This window comes from Miniopterus schreibersii (genome assembly GCF_964146895.1).
Source record: "Miniopterus schreibersii genome assembly, chromosome: 2".
Lineage (NCBI taxonomy): Eukaryota > Metazoa > Chordata > Mammalia > Chiroptera > Miniopteridae > Miniopterus > Miniopterus schreibersii.
The window spans coordinates 23,242,182-23,267,437 of NC_138102.1; the positions used below are offsets into that span (position 1 = coordinate 23,242,182).

The 25,256-nt window shown below is 35.5% G+C and overlaps 1 protein-coding gene across 2 annotated transcripts in view; it reads right to left on the reverse strand.

Annotated features, from left to right (window-relative positions):
* KAT6A (lysine acetyltransferase 6A) overlaps positions 1 to 25,256 on the reverse strand; it is a 97,185-nt gene that overhangs the window by 14,089 nt on the left and 57,840 nt on the right. Inside the window, exons 5-11 of one of the 2 annotated variants that reach the window (XM_081129711.1) lie at positions 24,785 to 24,866; positions 23,757 to 23,871; positions 21,669 to 21,985; positions 19,132 to 19,250; positions 9,619 to 9,734; positions 1,863 to 2,004; positions 152 to 313 (exon numbers count right to left, since the gene is read on the reverse strand). In XM_081129711.1, coding sequence (XP_080985837.1) covers positions 152 to 313; positions 1,863 to 2,004; positions 9,619 to 9,734; positions 19,132 to 19,250; positions 21,669 to 21,985; positions 23,757 to 23,871; positions 24,785 to 24,866 — 1,053 coding nt within the window. Of the gene's footprint in view, positions 1 to 151; positions 314 to 1,862; positions 2,005 to 9,618; positions 9,735 to 19,131; positions 19,251 to 21,668; positions 21,986 to 23,735; positions 23,872 to 24,784; positions 24,867 to 25,256 lie in introns of both variants that reach the window. The other variant, XM_081129710.1, reaches the window with a different exon arrangement.

A 25,256-nucleotide genomic window follows, 5' to 3' on the forward strand; every position in this document is an offset into this window, starting at 1 on the left:
TTGTTTCTGAGCGTTCCTTCTAATTTCCTTTCTAAAAAGCTAGATGGCTCCCAGAAGGTCCTGTACCCTGCAGTGTCTCCTAGTGAGAACCAGTAAAGATTATTTCAGATTTACATATGAATTCAAACAAAATTTAAGCTGATACACTTACTTTAGAAAAGTAGCCAACAAGGTGGCAGCCCTTGACATCATTCTGTGTTAGTACATAAAAAAGAAATGGCTCCACATCATAATAGAGTGTTTTGTGGTCAAGAAACAATTTTGCCAAGAGACACAGGTTCTGACAATAAATGGTACTCACATTCCCATCAACCTAGAGGGGAAAAAAATAGAACAAAATGGTCAGGAGAGTGTCTCTTTAGTTCCAGAATAATACAGGTCAGCTACAAGCACAAATGAGTATCCATAGTCCAGCCTAAGAGAAGTTGTCAGTGATCAGAACACACTGAAACCTGGAAGCTATCTCTTGAAACGTCAGGATTACAGTACCTGCTGTTTTAAGACAACTAAATAAATATGTATATAAAATACTGTATTCAACAAAGCATGAACAGCTAGATAAGGAGGTAATGACCATTTTTAAAATAGCACTTTTTGCTTTCATAGCAGATTGACTGCAGGAATCCTTCCGATGGCAAGCTGAACTATTTCCTTTTTAAAAAGTATTTAATATAACAGAAGATCTAAATGCAACTGCTTCTAAAATACATATGTAAATAAAACAAAGTATAACTATAATCTGTGCCAGCAGCCAGAAACAATGTAGTCTGACTGCCATGATCAGATTTATGCCCAAATAAAGCTACTGAGGGAGATTTAACTAAGCACGTTCCCTGGCAACCTGGCCAATGAGTTATTTCTTGGGCCCGGGCTGGCCAAGATCAGGAGGACTAGACTATGTTGCTCCTGATACCTTGTGCTCTTGGAGTTGCTGGAGCTAGCTCTTTTATCAAAATGCCAATTGATGTCCACATTAGACCCCTAAGACATTGGCATTTTAAGACTGAAACCTCTTCAACAATTTTAGTAATTTAATATTACTTCTTTAAAAATACACGCCAGTATATGCTTAAGTTGTGAAACAATTTGCTCTGAAACATGTATACCACAACTTTTCCCCTTCCCCCAAGGTGAAGCGCTTCTCTATTCCTCAACTGAAATAAATGCTTAGGGAAGATCAAGAAAGTGAGAGACTGAGTAGATTCTGAAAATTTGAAATTTTATCATCAAGAACTCTACTAATGTAAATTCTAGTGATTAACAGAACTAAACACATGACAAGTACTCAGTACTTGCCAATTAAACCACAGAACTGAGGATCAAGAAATTAAATACCACTAACAACACAGAATAATCACAAACATAGCATAAGTCATATCATCATGATGAAGTTAGGAAAATATGTTAAGATTTACTACTGCTATTTAAATATACCTCTACAAAATATTCCTTTAAATAGAGCAACAGAAATCTTTTCATTTAAACACCATTGTTCATAGACTCTAAGACAAAATTTAATCACCTCTAAACATACGTAAAACCAGTTGGCCTTTTATAATCAAATGGAGTCTTAAAAAACATTAACAGTACTCTTTTTCCTTCTTAATGGTACATAAAATAATAAGATATATAATTGATAATTAAATACAGAATAATTTATTCTGAGATCAAGCTTGTAAACTTGGTACCATTTGTATTGGCCTAATTCCGCTTCTCATATAGCAGAATTATCTGAATGGTGAGTGAACAATAGTAAAATAACATTTCCAAAAAAAACCACCAAACCGAGTTGCACAATTAGATACAGTACAGGTGACATTATATTTGAAACGGATAGGACAACTACTAAACATCTACTTTACCTCAAAGACAGATATGTTATTCTTTCTGTAAATCTCATTGGCAGGAGGATGGAACCAACCACATTTCTTCATGTGCTGCTGTAGAATAGTTCTACTTTTCATATATTTTAGACAGAATTCACAAAGATACAATTTAGGTAGCCTATAAACAATAATTAAAAAAAAAAAGACAGGGTTTCATATTTTATAAGACTTTAAACTTCCACAACAATTCTTTTTTAACTCTCATTACTCCACAGGTAAAAAGGTAGAGAATGTATCATTAACCCCATTAATCAAATGAAAAGAAAGGGAAAAAAAGATAAAACTAATTTGGGTAACAGTATCCATCTAATTAATAGCAGGAAAGCAAGAATGAGAAATCAAGACACCAAATTCATGTTCTTCTTATTAGACTAATATTCTGCAGTCTTTTTAAGTTACCCCTTTGACAGGTACCAAAAAAAAATCTCACATTCTCTCCAGTAAGTAGAAAATAAAGTCCACCTTCAGAGCACACCAATAAGTAAAGAAGACTGTGTCAAGCTGTATATTCTTTCTTCATTTATTAATATCAGAAAATAAACATTTGTCAGGCCCTGCACTAGGTACACTACGTTTACAGTGCTGAAATGGACATATAGTGGATATTATAAAAACAGATTTTGTATTTCTTTTTAAGTATAAAATTATAATATTGAATGTTTTTTCAAGTTAGGACATGTTACAGTACCTCCTTCTTCCACCTCTGAAATTCTGCCTTTCCCTCTGGTTAAATATTACATTCAATTCTGCAACTTAAAAGTCTATTACTCTCCCGGCCGGTGTGGCTCAGTGGTTAAGCATCGACCTATGATCCAAGAGATCTCGGTTCTATGCCTGGTCGGGGCACATGCCCGGGTTGCTGGCTTGCTCCCTAATAAAGGGCTTGTAGGAGGCAGTCAATCAATGACTTTCTCATCATTGATGTTTCTCTCTCTCTCCCTGAAATCAATAAACACATATTAAAAAAAAAAAAAGTCTATTACTCAACAAGTGAAATAAAAGTTCAAATTATTCTTCCAGATATTATTACTTCATATTTATTCAACAGTCTTGCTATTTTAGCAGTAGTATAACAGGACTTCTTATAATGTCCCTTTAATGAGGAGCTAGGCAATAAAGTGATCAGATCAGTTCATACAGTAATGGAAGCAACATGACCTAAATTAAAAAGCAGCAGCTTTTATACCTATTTTAGTCTGAATCCAGAAGACCACATGGCTCTTCTATTATAAAAATACACACCTTTTTTAACCCCTGTATCCTGAACTGTGTCCAGAACTGGCCATGCCCTGGTAATCTGAGATCTGATATTATCATTAAAATTGCATATGCAAAATACTAAATGATATGATGACAAAAAATATAATCCAAATAAATTACAATATCTTCTCTCATATAAATAAGTAGTGAGGCTGGAGGAAATTTTAAAAACTCATTAATTTAGTTGCTATCAGTTTGGATATCTATGCTTTAAAAAGATTACCCTGGAATTAAAGAAAAAGTAGATTAGCACACACGAATGTTTGATTTGTTAAAGTGTAAAGACCATAACTATTTTTTCAAGTTCTACTCTAGAAGCAGCTTTTGAAGCATGATTATTTTTCTGAAAACATTTAACTAAACCCTCTCTAAATGTGTATTTATGGAACACTAGTCCTGTCTGCACTAAGTGCTTCATGCTAAAATAAGGGTGGGAAAGGGCATGTGATTTTTTTCCTTCTCTCTTGGGGATTCACATTAATTCTTCCTATACAATCTCACATTTTATTTTTAAACTTCCATTCAGCACAATAAAAGCTTCCAAGGAACTGCTGAAATATATTTCTAAATGTCTACAATATGTAATACTGTTTTCTAAAATCTCTAATATTAGCCAAACCAAAACAACATAAAATTATACATTAGTACAAAACTTACTCCAAAATAAAGTACTGAGTAAAACAAATGACTGACATTAAAAATTTAAGTCAAGAAGTAAGAGCCAAGAACATGGAAAAGAAAGGTTCCCTAAGCTACTTTATTTCCTTTGCAGGCTGTCTCAAACCCCATACTCAAAAAGGAATGGCAGCAGCCCTAGCCAGTTTGGCTCAGTGGTTAGAGCATTGGCCGCTGGCCAGTACCTCCGCTGCAGGTTCAATCCCTGCCCTGTTGGGGCACCTGCAGGAAGCAACCAATCGATGTGTCTCTCTCACATCGATGTTTCTCTCTCCCGTCCACTCTCTCTGAAAAGCAATGGAAAAAATATCCTTGGGTGAAAAAGAAAAGGCAGCAGGATAAACAGCTTTTTCCTTCTTTGCCATCAGAACTAAAAAATCTCAAAATGAAATGGCCCCAACTGTAAATGACATCATCTAATGTGGGCACTAGATGTATTAACTGAGTTTCAACGGTGGCCCACAACAACCAGACTGTATCCTGGATACCTGGATTTTGAATAATTTCTTCTTAAAAGGCAGTTAGAAAAATGAAGTTCTCCCTATGCAAATGTAAGTCATGCCCCCCCCCACTATTCTACCACTTACCTTTATTTACCTGTGCTAAAATCTCAATGAGCAATTATTTCAACTTGTTGCAACATGAAGATAAAGAAGAATCCTTGAGCACAGTTTTACTTTGAGAGCTAAACATTACAACTAAATATTCCCCACAATGTGAATCTGGGAAACCTAAACAAAATTCTGTGCTTTTTGAAATATGGGGGTGGGGGATGCAGAGAGGAAAGGAGAGAAAGGAAGGGAAGGGAAGAAATGAAAGAGAAGAAAGGAAAAGAAGGAAACGATGAAGGGAAGAAAGAAGAAAAAGAGCCAGTGACAGGTCACTAAACTTTCTCCAGATTTTGGTAAACTAATGCCAACTCTAGGTCTCAGTACATGAAAGTAAAATACAATTTACTTCCTAAGGTCTATTAGAGAAGGCCTAATTTTTTTTAAGCTCTATTAAGTAAGTTGTTCAAGACAACATCAGAAGAAATGAAATCTCTGACAAAATTACTAACAAGTCTTCTCAGGTAAACTGAGTTCATGCTATTTCTTTGGAATAATAAGATGTAAAGCATTTTATTGATGAGTAAAAAAAAACTTTAGCAAACCTTATTACATGAAAAATAAGTAAAAGGAAGCAGAATCATGATCTATTTCATTCCAATTCATTCTTGCTGGAAACATTCTAAAAGCCTCTTTATTATAATCAGGCCCACTGGGATGACATTGCTAGTCTATAGGGAATCATCTGATAAAACTCCTGAAAAAACAAAGTGTTTTTCTAGTAATAGTACCAATCGCTGCAGTTTTCTCATTGAAAAAATACATCATCTAGAACATTAGATCACATGAAATAAATTGTCGTTATGGCGATTATGAATACTCCTAGCCCTAGAGAATACCGCTAGGTGCTGCTTTTTGTCATCTTCTTCCTGAAAGCACCTAGAACTTGACTATCAAATAGGGGTATGGTTGCTCTGAACAACTTCATCATGGGGTGTAGCCTCCACACTTGAAATTTATTCTAAAGTCAGTCACTATGTTGACAGCCCAGCCTATGAAGTTAGGACTGAGCTACAGCTGTGTGCTTTGGAAGCACTGTTTCCCTTACTTCTACAATGACACAAATATTCTTCCCAGGAATTCTTTCTTGGCTTTTGAACATTGTCCAAGACAGTAGCAGTTTATATAGCCTTCATAATAGGTCAACTTGTAGTACAATTTTAATACCGTAATAAAAATTATAACAAAATACCACTTAAATAAAAGGTAATGGTACAAGCCATCTAAGATCAATCTAAATAGAGATACAATATAAAGTGGTACAAGCACAGTGGTTAAAGGTTATGGCTATGGTTGTGGAAGAGAAAAATGGGATTAAATCCTGGTTTTGCCACTTTAATCTGTATGGTCTTGAATAAGTTTGCTGGTCCCTGGTCCGTAAAACAAAGACAGTAACATCCACCTCAAAGAATTACTCCAGTGATGCTTAGTCCAGTACCAAGCTCAACGACGGTAACTAGAGCTGCTATTATTTCTAATTAGTACTATGATTATTTTTATTCTTTCATCCACTTTACTCCATCATTTAATGGTCATCCAAAGACTTTAAGAATGTGTTCTTCAGTAACTGGGGCTATCCATAGCTTAGGCAATGAATCAAGTTAGGAACAGGATCAAAAGGTTGAAGAAAACTTCCTAAAATACTCAATTATGTGGGAATCTGCCTACTTAGGATCTCAATATGATCTTGCAGCAAAGAGGTTATTATGAAGCTAAGCACTAAACAGCTCTGGAGTAGAGGATATGCCATGATTACAGTAACTCTTGCTTTCAGCCTATCTCCGTCCTGTTTTTAATGGGAGAGTGGGGCTCTCTATGAACCTGTCTATCATGTGTGACCATCACATGGCCCTGTTGGAGAAATTCAGAGTTAAAACTCTAATTTATACTCTTCAATGTCTGAGACTTAATCTACTGCTCCAAATGAAGTACTACTATCGCTTCATTGTTGTTGTTTTACTTTGTTTTTTCTTAAAGTCAGGGATGTAAGATTACTTAATATACAATGCACACACAAATGTTTGATATTATGAGAGATAATGCATAATCCCACTTCCCAAGAGATTTTCCCTCTTGTGATCTTTTTGTTTGCTCCAACTGTCATCTTTTTACCTGCTTTGGGATTTGCAATTTTTTTTTTAAAAAGTGTTTAAAACCTTTAATAAAAAATAATTTAGGAGTAATTTAGCAAAGAATAATGAAGTCATTAATGAAGTAAGGATACAGGATTATTATTATGAAAACTTAAATCTCTAAACATTTTAGTCATCTAAGTTGAAAAGAACTCAGAAGTAAAACAAGACAAAATTTATTTAAATAGATATTAGTTTTTTAAAAATGCAACCAAGATAATTATGAATACATAGAAAAAAGTCATGATTATTTAAGAACCTATTAAATTACAGAATATTTTCTGATGAAAAATTTGGAGAAACCTCCACAATGGATAAGAAAAATGTCTAAAATTCTATTTCAAGTTGATGAATTTTTACAATTCCTGTCCTATTGCCACTTTCTATTATGATTCCTAGTATATGTTTTTGTTACTTATTTTTCTGTAGCAATGTTTATTCCTTCACTGACAACCAATGCCCTAAAACCTGATAAGAAATCAGGTTTAGCGATAATTTCATCAAAACAAAAAGCAACATTCTTAATGAAGCCTTTTAACATCCTAAAAGACAACAGCCTCATGTTCAATTCTTATCAATTCTCTTGATAAGCAAGTGCTGAGGCTGACTCAACTGATTTCCTCTCTTCCCCTAGAGTAGAAGAGACAAGGTACCTATGGTATCTATCTATACCACAATCCTGAAACAGTTGATACACACATTGAACAAGATTTCTTTTCCAAGCTGAGCACTCCTGTAATGTGCATAGCTTGCAGAGAAAAGAGCTCACTAATAAATGGTAATATTTTAAACCTGATGAAGAAATTAATTCCTCAGCATATTTCTTCTTGTATACATCATTCTGGCTACTCAGAACTACTAAGGAGTAACTTGTCTTGAATACCTAAGTTCTGTAGGTAGTTGAGAAATTACATGCCCTCTTTGAACATATATGTGTTATATGTGTGTGTGTGTGTGTAATCTTTTAAGAAACTCAGATTATTGTTATTCCATGATATAAACAGAATGCTGCTTTAAAGATCTACCACACTGTTTAGGGCTAAAAGACCCTGTAATAAATGGTTCTCAATTGCTGTTTCATGAGCTTGTGTGTTAGTTTCCTGGAGTTTCACTTTCTCTTCTGGTGTTTTTTTTTGCTGTTGTTGCCTGTTTGTTTTTCCTTTTGTCACAGAGGTCTGTGTCTGTAATAACATTCTTACTCATATTTTTCTACTTCTGCTAGACTTGGAAACCAGATAGCAATTTATATGAAAAGAAAATGTAAAAAAAAATTACTAAGTTTTTTAACAAATATTCCCAGCTTCCTGGAAATAACTCATGTTAAAGCACTCTGTAAATGAGAGTGTAAATCACTAAATGAATTAATGTTGTTATAATTATTTTTACTAATATTTTGGACAAGCAATGTTACTAGACAGGTAAAATGTCATACAATGAGTACTTTGAATAGGTGTTTAACCCACAGAGCACCATAACTTATTATGCCTTACAACAACCTGCTAAATAGGAAACTATGGAATAATTTACAGATTAAAGAGAGCATTAATGTGACTGCTATACTTCAAATGACAACCATGTTTAATTTTTTTGACCAAATATTTTATTTTTCAACTCTTTTAATTTAAACCATAAAGGAAAAAAATAATAATAACTGACATTATTCAGAGGGATGGAGGAGGGCAGGTGGGTGGAGGGGGAGAGAGTAACCAAAGAATTTATATGCACATACGCACAACACAAGGACACGGACAATGGTGGGGAAAGGGACTGGGAGGAGGATGGGACGGGGTGGAAGGGGTCATTGGGGAAAAAAAGGGACATCTGTAATATTTTAAACAAAAATAAAATTTAAAAAAAAAACACACAAAAAAAACCCTGACATTATTGAGCACTTACCATTTTCTAAGTCATTTACATGTTTTAACCCATGCAATGTTCACAACAAACCCTATGAGATTGGTACTATTATTATCCCCATTTTAAAGATGAGGAAACTGAGGAGCAGAGTTGTTGGGTAACTTCTAAGGGCAGCTTATATATGTCAGAGTTGAGTCATGAAATAATTTGGCTTTACTAAATAAGCACAATGCCTCATCCCAAAAAGCTGGTGACAGATCCATTTTTATATCTGGAAACCTGAGCTATTTATATATAATTTAATACCACTTGTCCAATTATTTCTGGGAAAACAAACCATCAAGTTTGTTAAATTATAAAAATTTAGATAAAAGGCTACTCAGTGAAACTTAATTTATAGGTAAGTATAAGAATCTTTTTAAAAAAAATATGTGTTTTTATTGACTTCAGAGAGAGGAAAGGAGAGGGAGAGAGAGAAACATCAATGATGAGAGAGTCATTGATCGGCTGCCTCCTGCATGCCCCGTACTGGGGATTGAGCCTGCAACCCAGGCATGTGCCCTGATTGGGAATCGAACCTTGATCTCCTGGATCATAGGTTGATGCTCAACCACTGAGCCAAGCTGGCTGGGCTCTCTCTCTCTTTTAATTCTTAGTGTGGGGTATATGAAGGCAAATTGTCTTAAAGAAAAAAATGTTCCCCTTTCATTCTGACCATGTGTCAGGCCTTCTATTTTTAAGTATCAGCTTTTGGGCAAGTTACAGGAAAACAAATCTAAAGCCAACTGGGATTAAGTGACTGCCAAAGTATGCTGCTATTACAGACATTTAAAAGCCACTAGTTTGGCCCAGCTGGAGTGGCTCAGTGGTTGAGCATCGACCCATCAACCAGGAGATCACAGTTCAATTCCCAGTGAGGGCACATGCCCGGGTTGCGGGCTCGATCCCCAGTAGGGGGCCTGCAGGAGGCAGCCTATCAATGACTCCCATCATTGATGTTTCTCTCTCTCCCTCTTCTGAAATCAATTTTAAAAACACATTTTAAAATAATAAATAAGTAAGTAAATAAATAAATAAAAGCCACCAGTTTCCTCAAATGTAAAAAGATTAAATAGACTGAAATGTAACCAGGATCTCTTCTAGTGGTGCTGAAGTTCTATGAATTTAAAAACAGAAGGTAAAGGTTCTCTCAAAACATACCTTGAGTATTCTTGAGGATATGGGGAAGAGTACCAGGTGTGAATTTCATACTTCCCAAACTCAATGACAGAGGGACAGCGGACTTGTGGATCAGGGGGACCAGTCACTCCAACTTTCTGTGCAGGCAAAAAATACATTACAAAATTTAGCTAAATCAAGTACACTGATATAGATAACAAAGCAAACTAAACAAAAAAACAATCTGAATCTAAATGTTGTCTTCTCTGAATTCCACAGAACAAAAAAGCCAAGAACAAGCTAAATTTTGAAGTAAGCTGTATTATTACTTAAGTAGAGGACCCAAATCAAGAACAAAAATGCTGATAAATCTTAGAGCCTAATACGGTTGGTGTGACTGGATTTCCATGTTTAATAATACTGTGAATACTTTCCTCAACTAAATTCACGCCCTTAGTCACTTAGTTATTAAAGAGAAACTTCTGGCATTTGGGAATAGAAGATAATCATTTGTAAGAAGTGGGGGAGGAGTGCTGCACATTTGCCAAGGTTATATATATAGTGCCTCAACTGACAACAGAAACAACCCACTGAACATCTGAGCACATACAGAAAAAAATAACTTTCTGGTTTGGGAAAGTAGATATTTAGAAACAGCAGGAAAAAAATATGGCAAAACAAGTATCAAGAGAGTCTTCAATTCATTTTACACTGCCCCTAAAATTCCCTTCATTAGGAGCTCTTCACAGACTTGACCAAAGAAAAAAACACTGCTATACACATACTGTAATCCCTTTTATCTACCTTGTATTTATAATAAAAACAATCTCTATGCTTTCATCCCTGCAATAATCTGAGTAACTATACCTTCTAAAAAGAATAACTTGTAAAGCCTTTATGACTTCCACACCATCAATTCCAATATAAGCCATTGTTAAGGACTATAAAGATCAGATTTTAAAACCTTAAGTTCTAGGGCAATTTGATTTGCTCTGAAACCAATATAGCAACATATTCATATATACATACATGTACACGTGTGTATATTATGTATATAATACATGAGTATGTATATGCATATTTATCATAGATACTCTAGAAACATTAACTGAATAAAGAAAAAGATAGGTCCTGGCTGGGTGGGTCAGTTTTTAGAGCATCGTCCTGTACACAAAAAGGTTGCAGGTCCAGTTCCAGGTCAGGGCGAGTACCAGAGGCAACAGATCGATGTTTCTTTCCCCCTCGCCCCCCCCCACCAAATCAATAAACTGATCCTCAGATAAGGATTAAAATTTTTTTTAAAAAAAGGGAGATATTTTTTAAGTCCCTTCTTGGAACCCATAGACACACAGACAGGCACAAACAGGCGCGCGCACACACACACACCCCAACCCCACAAAACTGAAAAGATCAGAGATTTTTTAATTCACTTTTTTAATAGAAATTCATTTAAGGAAGAAGCCTCTTCACTACAACTCACTGGAACACTCTCCCTGGTCTGTTTCCTTTTATAAAAAGCTAAGGGACTTATCTCAGGTTTCATACTGGAATATAGCCAGGTGAAACCTCAACTTTTTCCTTAGACACCTCAAAACAAAAGATAAGCATCTATTAAGTTGGATGGATTGTGTTATGACACTAAGGAGTACTGGGGATCGTCCAAAGGCAAAAATCATAAGGAAATAGACAAGACAGGGTTAAAATAAAATTTTTTCATTTCTCAAAACCAAAATAGAATTTTGTAGGTTTTTAAAACATTGTTCTTTAAACTATATTCCAGAATCAAGTATTCTGATTCATAAAGTAGTATCTTTTAACCTATCTTCACAGCTCAAAATAACAAGGACAGTAGTACAGTCAGAATTATCAAATATCAGAAACTAGATCTAATTTCCTCAGCCAAGGATCGAACAGGACGCACAAAAGCTGAAAACATGCACCTGTTGCAGCACTGCCTGTTGTTTGAGAGCTTTCCCATCAGCTGCCTGTCGCTCTTCCAGGTGGATGCCTGATGTGAAACTGGATATCCAGTTCCAGTATAACTGCTTGCACATCACCGCAACTAAGAGAGTCTGTGTAAAACTATACTCACAGCAGATTTCCCCACTGCCTCACCTACCCCCACCTTTGTGCCCTGTAAAATGTTCTGGCACATGCGCTCTTCCACCTCTGTCCTCCACCACCTCCAATTCCCTGGTGCAAGTTTCCTGAGCCAGTGTGCTTCTGTTTACTAAGGTTGAGAAGTTAACAAAGGCTCTATTCTGTGGGGAAGCAACAGCTGCATCTACACTAGTCATTAACCCAGTCCTTGCCAAAGTCAAATTGTCAATCTGAATTACAAGGTCACCTTTGCTAGGCCATTTTATTTTTAAATTTCAGCCAAAATACTCTTTCATTAAACACACAACTTTCCAAAGCAGCAGGTACCTGATATAATCGAGAGCACAAAATATTTTTTAAAACTACTAATTCAAGTTCTGCCACTTTGTACCCTCCTTCTCATTTGAATATGCCAAAATCTTTAAAAGATGACAAATATTCTAGGCCAGAATGGACTTTTCAATCTAAAAAAGTTAAGGGAGGGCACTAAATGCACTAGTAATTGGGATAACCAAAAAATAACTTTAAATATGCCTATTCTAGATAATGGAACTTTTATTACTAGCAGTTTAGAAGAAAAGATTATTCTTCTACAAAAACTCCACTTCCATCAAATAACTTATCTAACTCCAATTTCCAATATATAGAGGCCACTCTTGCAGTACCCTTAAATTCAGATTTAGTACAAACATGAAAATTACAATTCATGTAGATACAGCCCTGTTCCCTTCCCTTTGCCCTCCATTAGATAACTCCCCCTTCCCTGACCTTCTTTTTCCATCTCCCCTATGGAAATGACATTTTGAGGTGGGAGTGGAGGGTAGTACTGCACCCTTATTATCAATATGAGAATGTGAAATGTGGGGAGAAGAGATGTTTTTCTGGTATTTTAACATTTTCCCATAAAAACACTATAATAAAAAAAAATTTCATCCATTAGGGATTAAAAGTGACATGATGAAAGATATATGTAAGAATGAGTTCACATGCTACCAAATAAAGAGAGCAAGAACTTAATAAAGAGAATCAGCATTTGTGAAACACCTACTGTGCCAGACTCTGTGCCTTATATCGTTATCTCATTGAATCCCCACAATCCATTCCTCAAAGTAGGAAACAATATGCTCACTTTATAGATGAGGGGAAAAGCCACAAGGCTCAGAAAGGTTAAGAGGCAAAAACCTCCTGAATAGAAATATCAAGAAAGAAGCACAAAGAACAAAATGGGTAGCAGTGAAAGAGGAAATATGGGTAACCCCCAACTAATTAATGATCTAAATTCCAAAAGTCTGCAAGTTTTTTTGAACTGAAACTTAAGTTTTCCAAAGAAATGAAGCTACAAGTCCACAGAATCTTATCCAAAACTCTTGGAAGAGGATGTGCTCTGGAATCCTGAATTTTTCTGATGTTAAAAAAGTATTACAGTACATATATGTATCTTAAATCAACAACTCTTCTAGGATTTGGGGAATACTCCATAAACAGACATCACTGATATTTCTTTAGCAAAACATATGAATAGTCACATTAAATGGGGTAAGTAAAGAATACATATAATCTCACGTCAGTTCAAGTCATGTTTTGCCAATAATTAAGTGAGATCTTAATGTAAAATGAGTTATAAATCTTTTTTCATTCTCCAAAAAAGATGCACAGATGGCCAACAGGCATATGAAAGATGCTTACCATAACTAATCATTAGAGAAACGCAAGTGTAGACCACAATGAGATAGGACTTCATACCCATTAGAATGGCTACTAACAACAATAAAAACAAAAAAAACAAAAACAGGACAAAACAAAAAAACAGAAAACAACAAGTGTCGACAAGAGTGTGAAGAAACTGGAAGGAACTCTTGTGCATTGCTGATGGAAATGTAAAATGGTGCAACCACTGTGGAAAACAGTTTGGCAGTTCCTCAAAAAATTAAACATAAAATTACCATATAAATCAGCAGTTTTACTTCTGGGTATATAAAAGAATTGAAAGAAGGAACTTGAATAGATACTTGTCCACCCGTGTTCACAGCAGCATTATTTGCAATAGCCAGAGGGTGGAAGCAACCCAAGTGTCCACTGGCAGATGAATGGATAAACAAGATTTGGTAAATACATACAATGAAATATTTTTTAGCCTTTTTAAAAGGGAAAGAAATTCTGACACATGCTACAACATGGATGAACCTTGAAAACATGCTAGGTAAAATAAGCCACACACAAAAGGACAAGTACTGTATGATTCCACTCATATGAGGTCTACCTAGAGTAGTTAAATTCAGACAGAAAGCAGAATGGTGGTTGCCAGAGGCTGAGGAAAAAAATGGGAAGTGTTTGTTTAATCGGCCATTCTTTCTCAGTTTCACCAATCTCTAAAAGGTGAAATATCCCAAGACTCCTCAAAGCTCTTCTCTTCTCTTTTGGTGATCTTATCTAGTCTCATTCCTTCAAATAACACCAACTTGCCGACAAGTCCTAACTTTAAATTTTTAGCCCAGACCTGTGTTTTGAACTCCAGACACATGCATCCCATTGTCTATTTGATAGCTCCTCTCCTGAATGTGTTATAGGAATCTCAAGTCCAACAGTCCAAAATCAAACTCCAGATCTTCTTTTCCCCAAACCTCTTCCTCTTGTATTCTCCTCCATCTCAGTAAATGGCAACTCCCTCCTCCAAGTGTGCTCTGGACTTGACTCCTCATTTTCATAACCATCCAATCCAACAGCATATCCTAATGGGCCTACCTTCAAAATATAATCAAGAATTCCAATTGACCACTACCACAATGATCCATATCTATTACATCAGAGGTGGAGAACATCCAGCCCACAAAATCATTTGGTCTGGGCCTGCCAAGGCCATTGCAGGTGGGACTCGAAAGTCAATAAATGTAGGAGCCTTTTTCACAGCTAATTTTTAAGTTGATAATTCTGTACGGCCCGTGAATGATGATATAAATATTCAAATGGCCCTTGGCAGAAAAAAAGTTTCCCAAACCTTATGTGGATAATGCTAATAGCCTCCTAAGTTCTCCCCGCTTTTGTATTTTCTCCCTTAAATCTACACAGAAGCCAAAGCCATTCTGCTATAACGCATGTCAGGTTGTGTCACTCTTCTGCTCAAAATCCTCCAAGAGTTCCTATCTTACTCAGAGTAAAAACCATAGTCTTTATAATGGTCTAGAAGACTCTATAAAATCTGGCTTCCCATTACCTTTCTGTCTTCATAATCTATTTTCTCTTCTCAGCTCTAACCTCACTGGCCTCCTTGTATTTCCTTGACCATGCTAAGCACAAAAACCAGATTCAGGGCGTTTGTATTTCTGTTCCCCTGCCTAGAATGCTATTCCCTCTGATATCCACATGGTTTATTCCCTCTCCTCCTTCAGGTTTCTACTAAACGTCAGACAGTCCCTAACACAACAATTTAAAACTGCACAAATCCATCCCTTCCCTCTGACTTTTCTCCATAACATTACCATATGGCATACCATTTACCATCCTCACCCCAACTAAACTATAAGCTCCACAGAATAAGAATTTTTTAAAAAATCTGTTCACTCTCGTATATTCAGTGTCTGGCACATGGTAACCCAGTATTCAGTAACATCTGTTAAATGAATGTTATCTATAATAACTTCAGCTATTACCTATGTAGTTTCACCTATCCCCTGTTGCTCCTACCTGGCAAAGCTCCTACCCAAAAGTCTCCTGACCTCCACATACAAGTCTACAAAAGTTCTCCATTTTAGGCTTTATACAAATCCCCAACTTATGTACGCATGGTCTCTTCCTCCATCCAAAAAAGCTCCTCTTACCACATTTAGTATCATCATGTACTCAAAATAGAAGAACAATGGGAGACCTATTTGGTTCCATCTTCTTCAACTCTAATTCCCAACCCAATAATATGTCTTTTCCATTCTATTCTAAATGTTTTTCAAAATCTCTGCCTACTGCACCTCTTGTGCCTTCATTTAGACCCTAGTCACTTCTCATTCTAACTATTGTAATCACTGGACTGATATATGTCCTTGTTCAAGTATTCTTCAATCCACTATGCACTATATTACCAGAGATGAATTTCTAAATGCAAAACAATAATGTCACCCTCTTTTTAAAAATTCTTCAGTAGCCTTTCAAGAACTACTTGACTACTTTAAAAAGCTACTGTAACTAAAAAATAAAGTACAAAACTTCTTAGCATGTACCATAGGATCTTTGTGATCTGGTACTTACCTTTCAACTTCATCTCTTAACGTGTACAGCCAAATTAAATACATCCAGCTCCAAAGGTTCAATAAGCTTTCTTAACACCCAAACTGTTCTATCTGAAATACCTTCCTCTTCTTATGCAGTAGTAAGCTGTTATTCATTCCTTCAACACCCTGTTCAAATATAACTTCCTCTACAAAGGCTCCAGTAAAGATGCCTTCTTGTTCATTCTCATTTCATCTTACGCAAATCTCTATGGTAACATTACACCATAAACTAAGCAGTTAAGAGTTAAGGATCTAGGGTCAGAATGCCTGGATTCAAATACTGATTCTAAAACTTAACTATGTAACTCTAGATAAGATAATCCTTCTAAGACTTCAATTTCTTCATCTGCAAAATGGGAGCAAGTAATAACAAGGTTGTATTTAAAGCAACAAATTGATACAAAATGCTGAATGTAGTACCTGGCACATAGAAAAAGAGTACCTATTACTAATTACATGGTTTTAATTATTTGTTTATCACTGTCTCCCCAACTGGAGAGAAGAAACACATTTTCTATTCATCTATGTATTTCTAGCATCTGCCCCTAAGATAGCTAACAGCAGCTCACATTTATCTAGCCCTCACTAAATGAATGATGACACACTAAGAATTTTCCAAGTATCTACCCATTTAATCCTTTCAATAAACCTATTAAGTAATTTGTTCAACCAAGGTCACTCACCAGAGACAGGATTTGAAGTCTGTATCTAGTGCCTAGGCCTTTAACCACGGTCTATTAAAATTCTCAATAAAATTGTGCTAAATTGTGAAATAAGTGAATTCAAAATACATCTAAACAGCCTTTAATATGTCTTATAATTAATGCGTAAATGCCTAAGATATTAAAACAGTCCCTCACTTCCCATCCCTATTTTCATCAATAGCAAGGAGAAATCACTCCAACAATAACCAAAAAAAGCAGTTATGGGGCTACCTTAAATTCCTGGCATGCCAAGACTAATGTCCTCTTACTAGCATTCAAAACCTGCCAATATCCAGTTCTATGCTAGTAATTCAACATATTTCTTACCATTTCCTAACAAATGTTTAACTGTTTTATCTCTCACACTAAACTACAGACTGTCCTTGCTTTCCATGGTGCCATGTTAACTGAAACTTACACATACCAGAATTGAGATCAAGTATCAGTCCCCACAGAAATGTGTAAAGAATGGATGCGATTCTGATGTGCACATTTCCACTAACACAGTGCCATGCAAAGTAAGGACTGCTGTGTTATAACACTTTTATGGGCAACTATTGTATTTTCTACATCATTTCCACAGTGTGCCTTGCACAAGGTAGGCCCTCAAATATTTGTTGATCTGATGGGCCAATAATCGCAATGTCTCTTGTATTTATAGCAGTTATTTATTCCTCAAAGCTGAAGTTAATGTTTACCCCACCTGGTAAGCCCTCTTTCTCTCCATTTACCTAACTCCTAATCATCCTTTGAGCCTGCTTCTTTTATGAATATCTGATTGTTAGCATAGGTAATTAGCAAGGTCACACCAATTCTTACTTATTCTTAGTATGCTGTGAACTTGTGGAATAATCTGTATCATTTAATACAGCAATGAATTATATAAATTGGTATTCTATGCCACCATTTATCTCTTATATACCTTTCCCTACTTGTCACACGGGACTGAGCTCTAACTACACCAGAAAAGTCACACAACTAAAAATTGCAGTTTCCTCATATGGAAAATAGGGATAATAATCTTTACCTCAGAGGGTTAGGAGAGTTATTGAACATAGCTTACTTCATTTCTAATAACTGTTCAATTTTTTATGCAAAAAAAATTATTTTAATACCCCAGATGTAAAAAATGCTGTTAACAATTAAATCCTTCAAAACTAAAAAGCATTAAAATTAAGTATGGAAATATAATGTGCTATTTGGTAATATTTTATGTAAAAATCATTCTATATATTTCAAGAAGGCTGTTATGCTCCAATGGAATGAGATGAATACTTCTTTCTGGTGATGGACCTCTAAAGAAAAACCATTTCTTCCAAGTTCATAAAATGATTGTTGAAATAAAATTCCAGAACAGAAGCCTACTCTAGTAATTTTTTATGCTTCTATTTTTCTTTTCAGAGATGGCTCTTTTTTATAGACGTGTTCCCTATATAGTTAATGATGGAACAAACTATATCCTTATTTCTCCTGAAATTAAAAAAAAAAAAAAATCAAAACCAATTAATGAATGGCCCTTTTGATAAAAATCTTGCTAAGCATTTCAATAACTCTTGAATTAGTAATATATCACAAGAAATTTAATTACTCCAGATAATCATTATGTGCAAACATTGGAATTGCTTTTTTGAATTTCCTACTAATTTGTAAACTCTATGTCTTACTCATATAGCCCCTAAACCTAGCAGTTTCTAGAACAAAGCAGGTGCTCAATAAATGATGAGTTGTTGGCTGGATGGGTTCCAATATTAACTCCTCTATCATTTACCTCTTAATGGTACAACTGTTCGACTACCTAAGATTCTAATAAAATTTTCCTGCAAAATTTTTGAAACGAAGTTGAAGCAATTTCTACTAAGCCATATCTAGGCTCTCAAAAATAACTTTGTTCATTATCTTTATGGATGCTTTATTATTCAAAACATCCTCTGATCTAATCAGCAGTGACTTTTCCATGGACTTCAACCCACTTTATTACATTAAGTCAGGGAACCTAGGAATCATCCTTGATGACCTCTTGCTCCTTCAAATTACATAGAATCTATCACCAACTGCCACTGATTCCATCACTAAAATATATTTTAAATCCATCTACCCCACTCCCATTTCCACTGCCTCCTCTCTAGTTTAAGCTGCCAGTTTCTTTCACCTGGATCATTGAAAAACCCTTAAGATTAGTTTCCCTCCTTCCACTCTTACCACTTCCAATCCATTCTTAATATGGTGGCCAAGAAAAAACAATTTTTAATGCAAATCTGATCCTGCTATTTCCTTGCTAAAACTTTTTCAGTGGTTTCCCACTACAATTACAATAAATACCCCAAGTCCTAACCTACAGAAGGAAAATAATTTTACAGAGAAAAAACATGGAAGAATATTCCCAGATCGGATGGATAAATAAACTGCTGTTACTGCTTTACTCACAATATAATTAATCCTGTTTCTCATCCATGAACAAATAGTGATTGTCCAATCCGAATATCCAACTTTACCTGCAGTGCTTGTTCTTGGATATCGCGAAATAACTCCATATCTTTCTCAGTCATGATTTCCTGGCTCCCAAAAAGCCGTTCCTCACTTTCTTGTTTGCCATCCCAGCCATCCTGATTGTCTGTATATAAAGAAAGGGTTCACACATTAATATACTAACCTTAGTTTAATAGATCATCTAGATAAAAATTTCAGAAGTCTTTATTTCAGTTTGAGGACCTCAATATTATTTATATTATTATTTTATCAACAGAGGATAGCATTAAACTGACTCCTAGAAAGATAGCAGTAAACAAAAAATATATACATATTATATCTGCCTTATAATAAAAACCTTGAATTGCCTTCTTAAAATACTACATAACTAAATTTAAACTTCATTAAAAGAGATTACATTTTAATGTATTATAGCACATACAAAAGCAGAATAGGAAAATGGTCTAAGGAGTATAAAATTTATTTTAAAGTAGTATGAATAGAACACTTTTAGTAATAAGTTTAACATAACATTCAAATATTGTTTTTTCATTCCTTGGTAGTATGGAAGAAGTTTATGTTATAGCAAGACATAATTTTCATCCCCTGGGAGGAAAACAGGGAAAATTTGCTCTTTTCAAACTTCTCAGTGATCATACAATCACCATAAGGGGCCAATACATTCTTATCTCAGCAAAAAGATAAACTTTGAGATAACTACCTTAACTGATGTCAAGAAGTACCCACTCCCTTCACATTCTGGATGCCCTTTTAAAGTAAGAACTCCACAAACCTGAGGACCATAGATGATAATCCTTTGGGTAAGTATGATAAATTATAATAATCACTCCACTAAACGAGGCATCTTCCTCAAATAGACAAAGAAATTAGTGGAGTATTGGGGGATTACGTGGATCACTATCCTTTGCATTTGAATATGACACTGCTGATAGTGTATCATCAGCATTTCCTCTCTGTATGAATGTGGTTGAAAAGACCAATTAGTGAAGTAATTCTTTTCATATCAACTGCACATATAGGCTGCCTGTTATTCATTTAGTGTAAAAAAAGGACAAGGACTCACTGTTCACAATATTCCCAAATTGAAAAATACATATATATAATCTAAAGATACTGTGTGACTTGAATGCCCCCTAGTGCACGACACAGACAGATGCAGGCACAGATCTAGTACAGCATTCAGTAGCATTATCAGATGGTGCAAGGTTGTTCCTTAAACTCTAAAACTCATAAAAGAAAATGACAGCCAATTAAAGCAAAAGCACACACCAATGCCTAAAGTTCAATATTGGTTCTCCATATACCTTATACAATTGCTCTAACAAATTTATATTTCTATAACTTTCCAGTAGATTCTTCTAGTAATCTATCTACAGTGAAATGGTTAATTCAAAAATGCCTTTCATTAAGACCTGCTTTATAAGATTCTTTCCATCTAAATCCAAACTAAGTGGCTTGCATATCTTCTTAGATAAGCATGCTCAAACTGGAGCTTATCTACAGTCTACATGGCTGATAAAGACATAAAAAGTACTTAAATGCTTCGAGTAATTAGTTGATTGCCACTGGTGAAAACCTGATCAATACTGCATTAAAAAGAGGAACCTGACAATGATGAGAATTTTCTCTTTTGCACTGGACCAATCAACCACTTATATAAGCAAGAATGAGGAAGCAGCAAATACAATCACCAATGGGACATTCAGAGGAAGGAAATCAAAGTGAAGAAATCCTCTTACAATATATGAGACAAGAGAGGCTTGTGATCCCAGAAAGTCCACTCTCATTCTTCTCCTTTCCTCAGAGCCCTTTCTACTTCCTTCACAGGGTTAGGTTCTCTAAACTCACAGCACTCAAGCAATAAAGCCAGTTTAGGCTTTCATTATCTGAACAGCTAGTTGAAATTTTCTCCTCAGACTTGGATTACCTGCTACACTATTAAGTATTCTCCACAGGTATTTTCTACTTTGAGAAGTAGCAAACTTAGCCTGATATATAAGCAAATGGTCTGAAGCTATGGTTCTCTCTCTCCGTTTTAAGTGCAATCCATGAAAATTTACAACTTTATTTGCCAAGATTTGAAGTAGAAAAATCAATGAGCCTATTATTTACATGTGTTTTATTCATTTCCTTATGCTTAAATCAACAGCATTTTATCCACCCTCACTCTTTCCAATTTCCTTCCAGGAATAGGGTAAACATCATGATGCTCATCACATGATTTTGTAATTTATGAAATGTAAAGTTATCCTTGATTCAAGATTATAGCCCAACTTTCTGCAGGCAGATTCTTGGTGGTCCTACCAAAAAAAAGCACCTTTTTCTGTCTAAGAGCTCCTACTTGTCCCTTCTGTAACTTCATGTCTAGCCTCTAAATTCTTGCCGTAGTTATCACCTTATTATCATTATGTATCTTTAATGCATTCTTATACTCCATAACTAATTTTTAATAATCAAATATAAGTCTATTCCAGAGAGCTAGTGTTATTACAAATAATATACTTTTGGAATACTTTTTGTTTCTAAGTGAACAAACTTTTACCTGTGGGCCAATCTGAAGTGCTTGATTTTCTGTTGCCCTTTTTCCTGATTCTGTATTGCTCAGAGTAGTCTACCACTTCCCCTCGTGGTTTCCGCCCATCAGGGGAAGGGGTGAAGAATTTGGTAAGGCCATCAATGAGCCCTTTGGTTTTCTTGTTGAATTTCAAGGAGACACTGCTATCTCTGCAGAAGTCCAAGCCATCTATTCGCTCTAAATATCCTTCTTCTGATGATGATGCTGATTGGCTGGAGAGAGTGATTTTCCGTTTCCTACCCCTTCCAGGGCCAGTTCGAACTTTGCTGAAAGGACCTTTTGATCTAAAGAATTAAACAGGGAAAAAGATAACTATTAATAAATAATCTGTATAAGGTTTCTATTTAATATCTAACATATAATTAGTAAATGACCAACATACAGCTTTATTTTTAAAAATTCTGTATTGCCCGGCCGGGCATGGCTCAGCAGTTGAGCGTCAACCTAGGATCCAGGAGATCAGGGTTCGATTCCCGGTCAGGGCACATGCCCGGGTTGTGGGCTTGATCAATGACTCTCTCATCATTGATGTTTCTGTCTCTCTCTCCCTCTCCTTTCCTCTCTCTGAAATCAATAAAGATATTTTTTTTTAAAAAAAAATTCTGTATTAAGAATATTTCATGCCCGGCCAGGCGTGGCTCAGCGGTTGATCGTTGACCTAGGATCCAGGAGATCAGGGTTCGATTCCCTGTCAGGGCACATGCCCAAGGTTGCAGGCTCGATCCCCAGTCGGGAGCATGCAGGAGGGAGCCGATCAATGCCTCTCTCATCATTGATGTTTCTCTCTCTCCCTCTCCCTCTCCTTCCCTCTCTCTGAAATCAATAAAGATATATATATTTTTAAAAAGTATTTCATAAACTATAAATAAAAGTCCTATGATCTCTATGCCAACTCAAACTTACACTTTTACGTTTAAACACAAGGATGGGTTATTCTCTGAAAGTGAGGAGTCAAAAGATCAATTTATAAAGCTTGACTTAAGATTTAAAATATGAACTACAGGCCCTGGCTGGGTAGTTCAGTTGGTTAGGGCTTCATTCCAATACGCCAAGGTTGCAGGTTCAATGCTCGGTCAGGGCACATACAAGAATCAACCAGTGAATGCATAAGTAAGTAGAACAACAAATCAATGTTTCTCTCTCTCTTCCCCTTCCTCTCTCTCTAAAAGTCAATCAATCAATAAAAAATATATGATCTACAATGCTGGTTCTATATATTTCAATCTGTTGCTACCCATTCATTTCAAATGTATCACCTTCAAGATACTCTTAAATATAGAAAAGGTGGGTAAAATTTTTAAGAATAAAGAGATTTACAGGCCTAAAGATATTTTACATTATCATCAAAACTGAATTACCTTAGATATACTTTAAAAAAAAAACAACCAAGAGGTAGGAATCTTGTCCCACCTCCTCCAGACATAGCCCAGTTTCCTAGTCCACAAGGAATAATTATATCCTGATTTCTGCTAATAGAGCAAAAACTTGCATTATTTTACCTCAGGACATAAAAATAACACTTAGCTATGACCTCAATAGAAGCTATCCAGTGATTTTTACTTCTAATAGAAATAAAACTACAGAGACTAATATCAGGAGAAAAATCTGTGAACTGCTAAGTAACATAATTTTTTCTTTCTTGTTTTTTCTAGAAGGCAATAGTTAAGAGCCAGGCATTAGTGCTGGACTACTTGAGTTTTAATCCCAGCTCAACATTTACTATAAACTTGTGCAAGTTAATCTCTCTATGCTGTAGTTCCCACTTTTGAAAAATAAGAGTAACAACAGTCCCTAATTCATTGGGTTGTTGGGAGAATTAAATGATTTAACACATGTAAAGCACTTAGAAAGTGCCTCGGAAATTTATTAAGGGCTCAATAAATGTGAGCCATTATTAATACATAAAAATGCCAGTTATAACCATTGAAATTTTTTTCATAGAGCAAACAAGGGAATCCTACACTATAGAGAAGGCCCTATTATAGAGAAGGCCCTATCCTTTTCTCCCCTCACCTTGCCACAAGTACAACTTACACCGTGTTTTGTTTCTTTAACCTGTTTTTGGGACGTCCTATTGGATTAGCATAGCGCCGTTTTATCTGTGCCGCCTTCTTCTGTAGAAGTTTTCGTCCTTTTTTCCTAGGTCGACATATTTGACATATCCACATGCCTATAAAGAAAAAACATTCCACATAAAAGCACAGTAGATATAAATACACTGAAAGAGTTCAGATACTCTTAAGTCAGGAGTACTTAACCTCTTTCAGATCAAGGACTCTCATTTGAAAATCTGATGAAAGCCCCCCAGAAAAATAAACATGAAAACATATACACACAAAATTCTACATATAATTGGAAGAGATTCACAAATACCAGAAGTCCACTAATCCTCAGTTAAAAATCCCTGCTCTATACCTAGCACCCAGATACTGGTTTCTAATTACCATTCTATAAGAAAAGAAGCCAGCATTCTATAGAGTCATGACTGACTCTAGGACTGGCAAAGGGAAAATGCAAGATAACCTAGAACATCTTATGGTGCCAGATAACCAAAAAGTGCTCAAAACGTGATGAAGACATATCAAAAGGGCACGGGAACCAACTTGAAGGAGCTCCCCACAGTCAAATCTGGGTCAAACTTAGCAAAAAAAGAAATAATTACAGCAATGAGTTCTAGCCCATAGAATAAAATAAATATGGTGAATCTGTAATGATATAAATTACACAAATAAATAAATGGGAGAAAAATCATCATTATCAAATACCACAGTAAAAATTGGTGCAAGCAAGAATCACTGATGGATGCTAAAATTGATGGGCAAAGCAAAAAAAGAATAACTTCCTCTATGGATGCCTAAATACTGAAGAGAGAAAAATAATAATAAATCCATATCACATAAGAATGTCAGGATGCTTAAACAGAAAGACTGTTCCCACCATTAAGGTGACTGCTTTCTTCCTACTTATACAACCCCAAATAAAAAGATAAAAATTACTCTGTCATTTTAACAAAACAGATAAAAAATGCTTTTACTAGCATGACCCTTTATATTGCCAGTTTAATTTCAAAAAGTATTTCTCACCTTTTGGCATCCGGGTGAGTGGCGGATCACAACACTCCATGTGAAAACCTCGGTCACAGGAATCACAAAAGAGCATGTTATCCTAAAAAAAGAGAAAGGACAGTTCTCTGCTTTACCTTAAGAAACTATAACATAACAGGATCATGGCTTCATAAAACTTAGGAAGCTTCAATGATCTCAGAAAGGAGATGAATTATTATTAACAGTAAAAGTTTCCTTTATTTGTATTAACTGAGTAAATGGTCACTCTGAGTTAACAAACAGTTTTAAGTTTTGCTTCCTCTGATCTTTATTACTTTCAAGTTTATCCAGTCATCAGATACAAGCTAACTTTAGTCTGTGTTAATTAAAAAAAGGACAATTCACAATTAATATACCAACTGACTAGTCCTAAAATGAATGCCTCCATACTACCGAAACCATTTCCAAGTATTATTTTAAAACAGCTTGGTCTCTCTGCAAATTTATAATT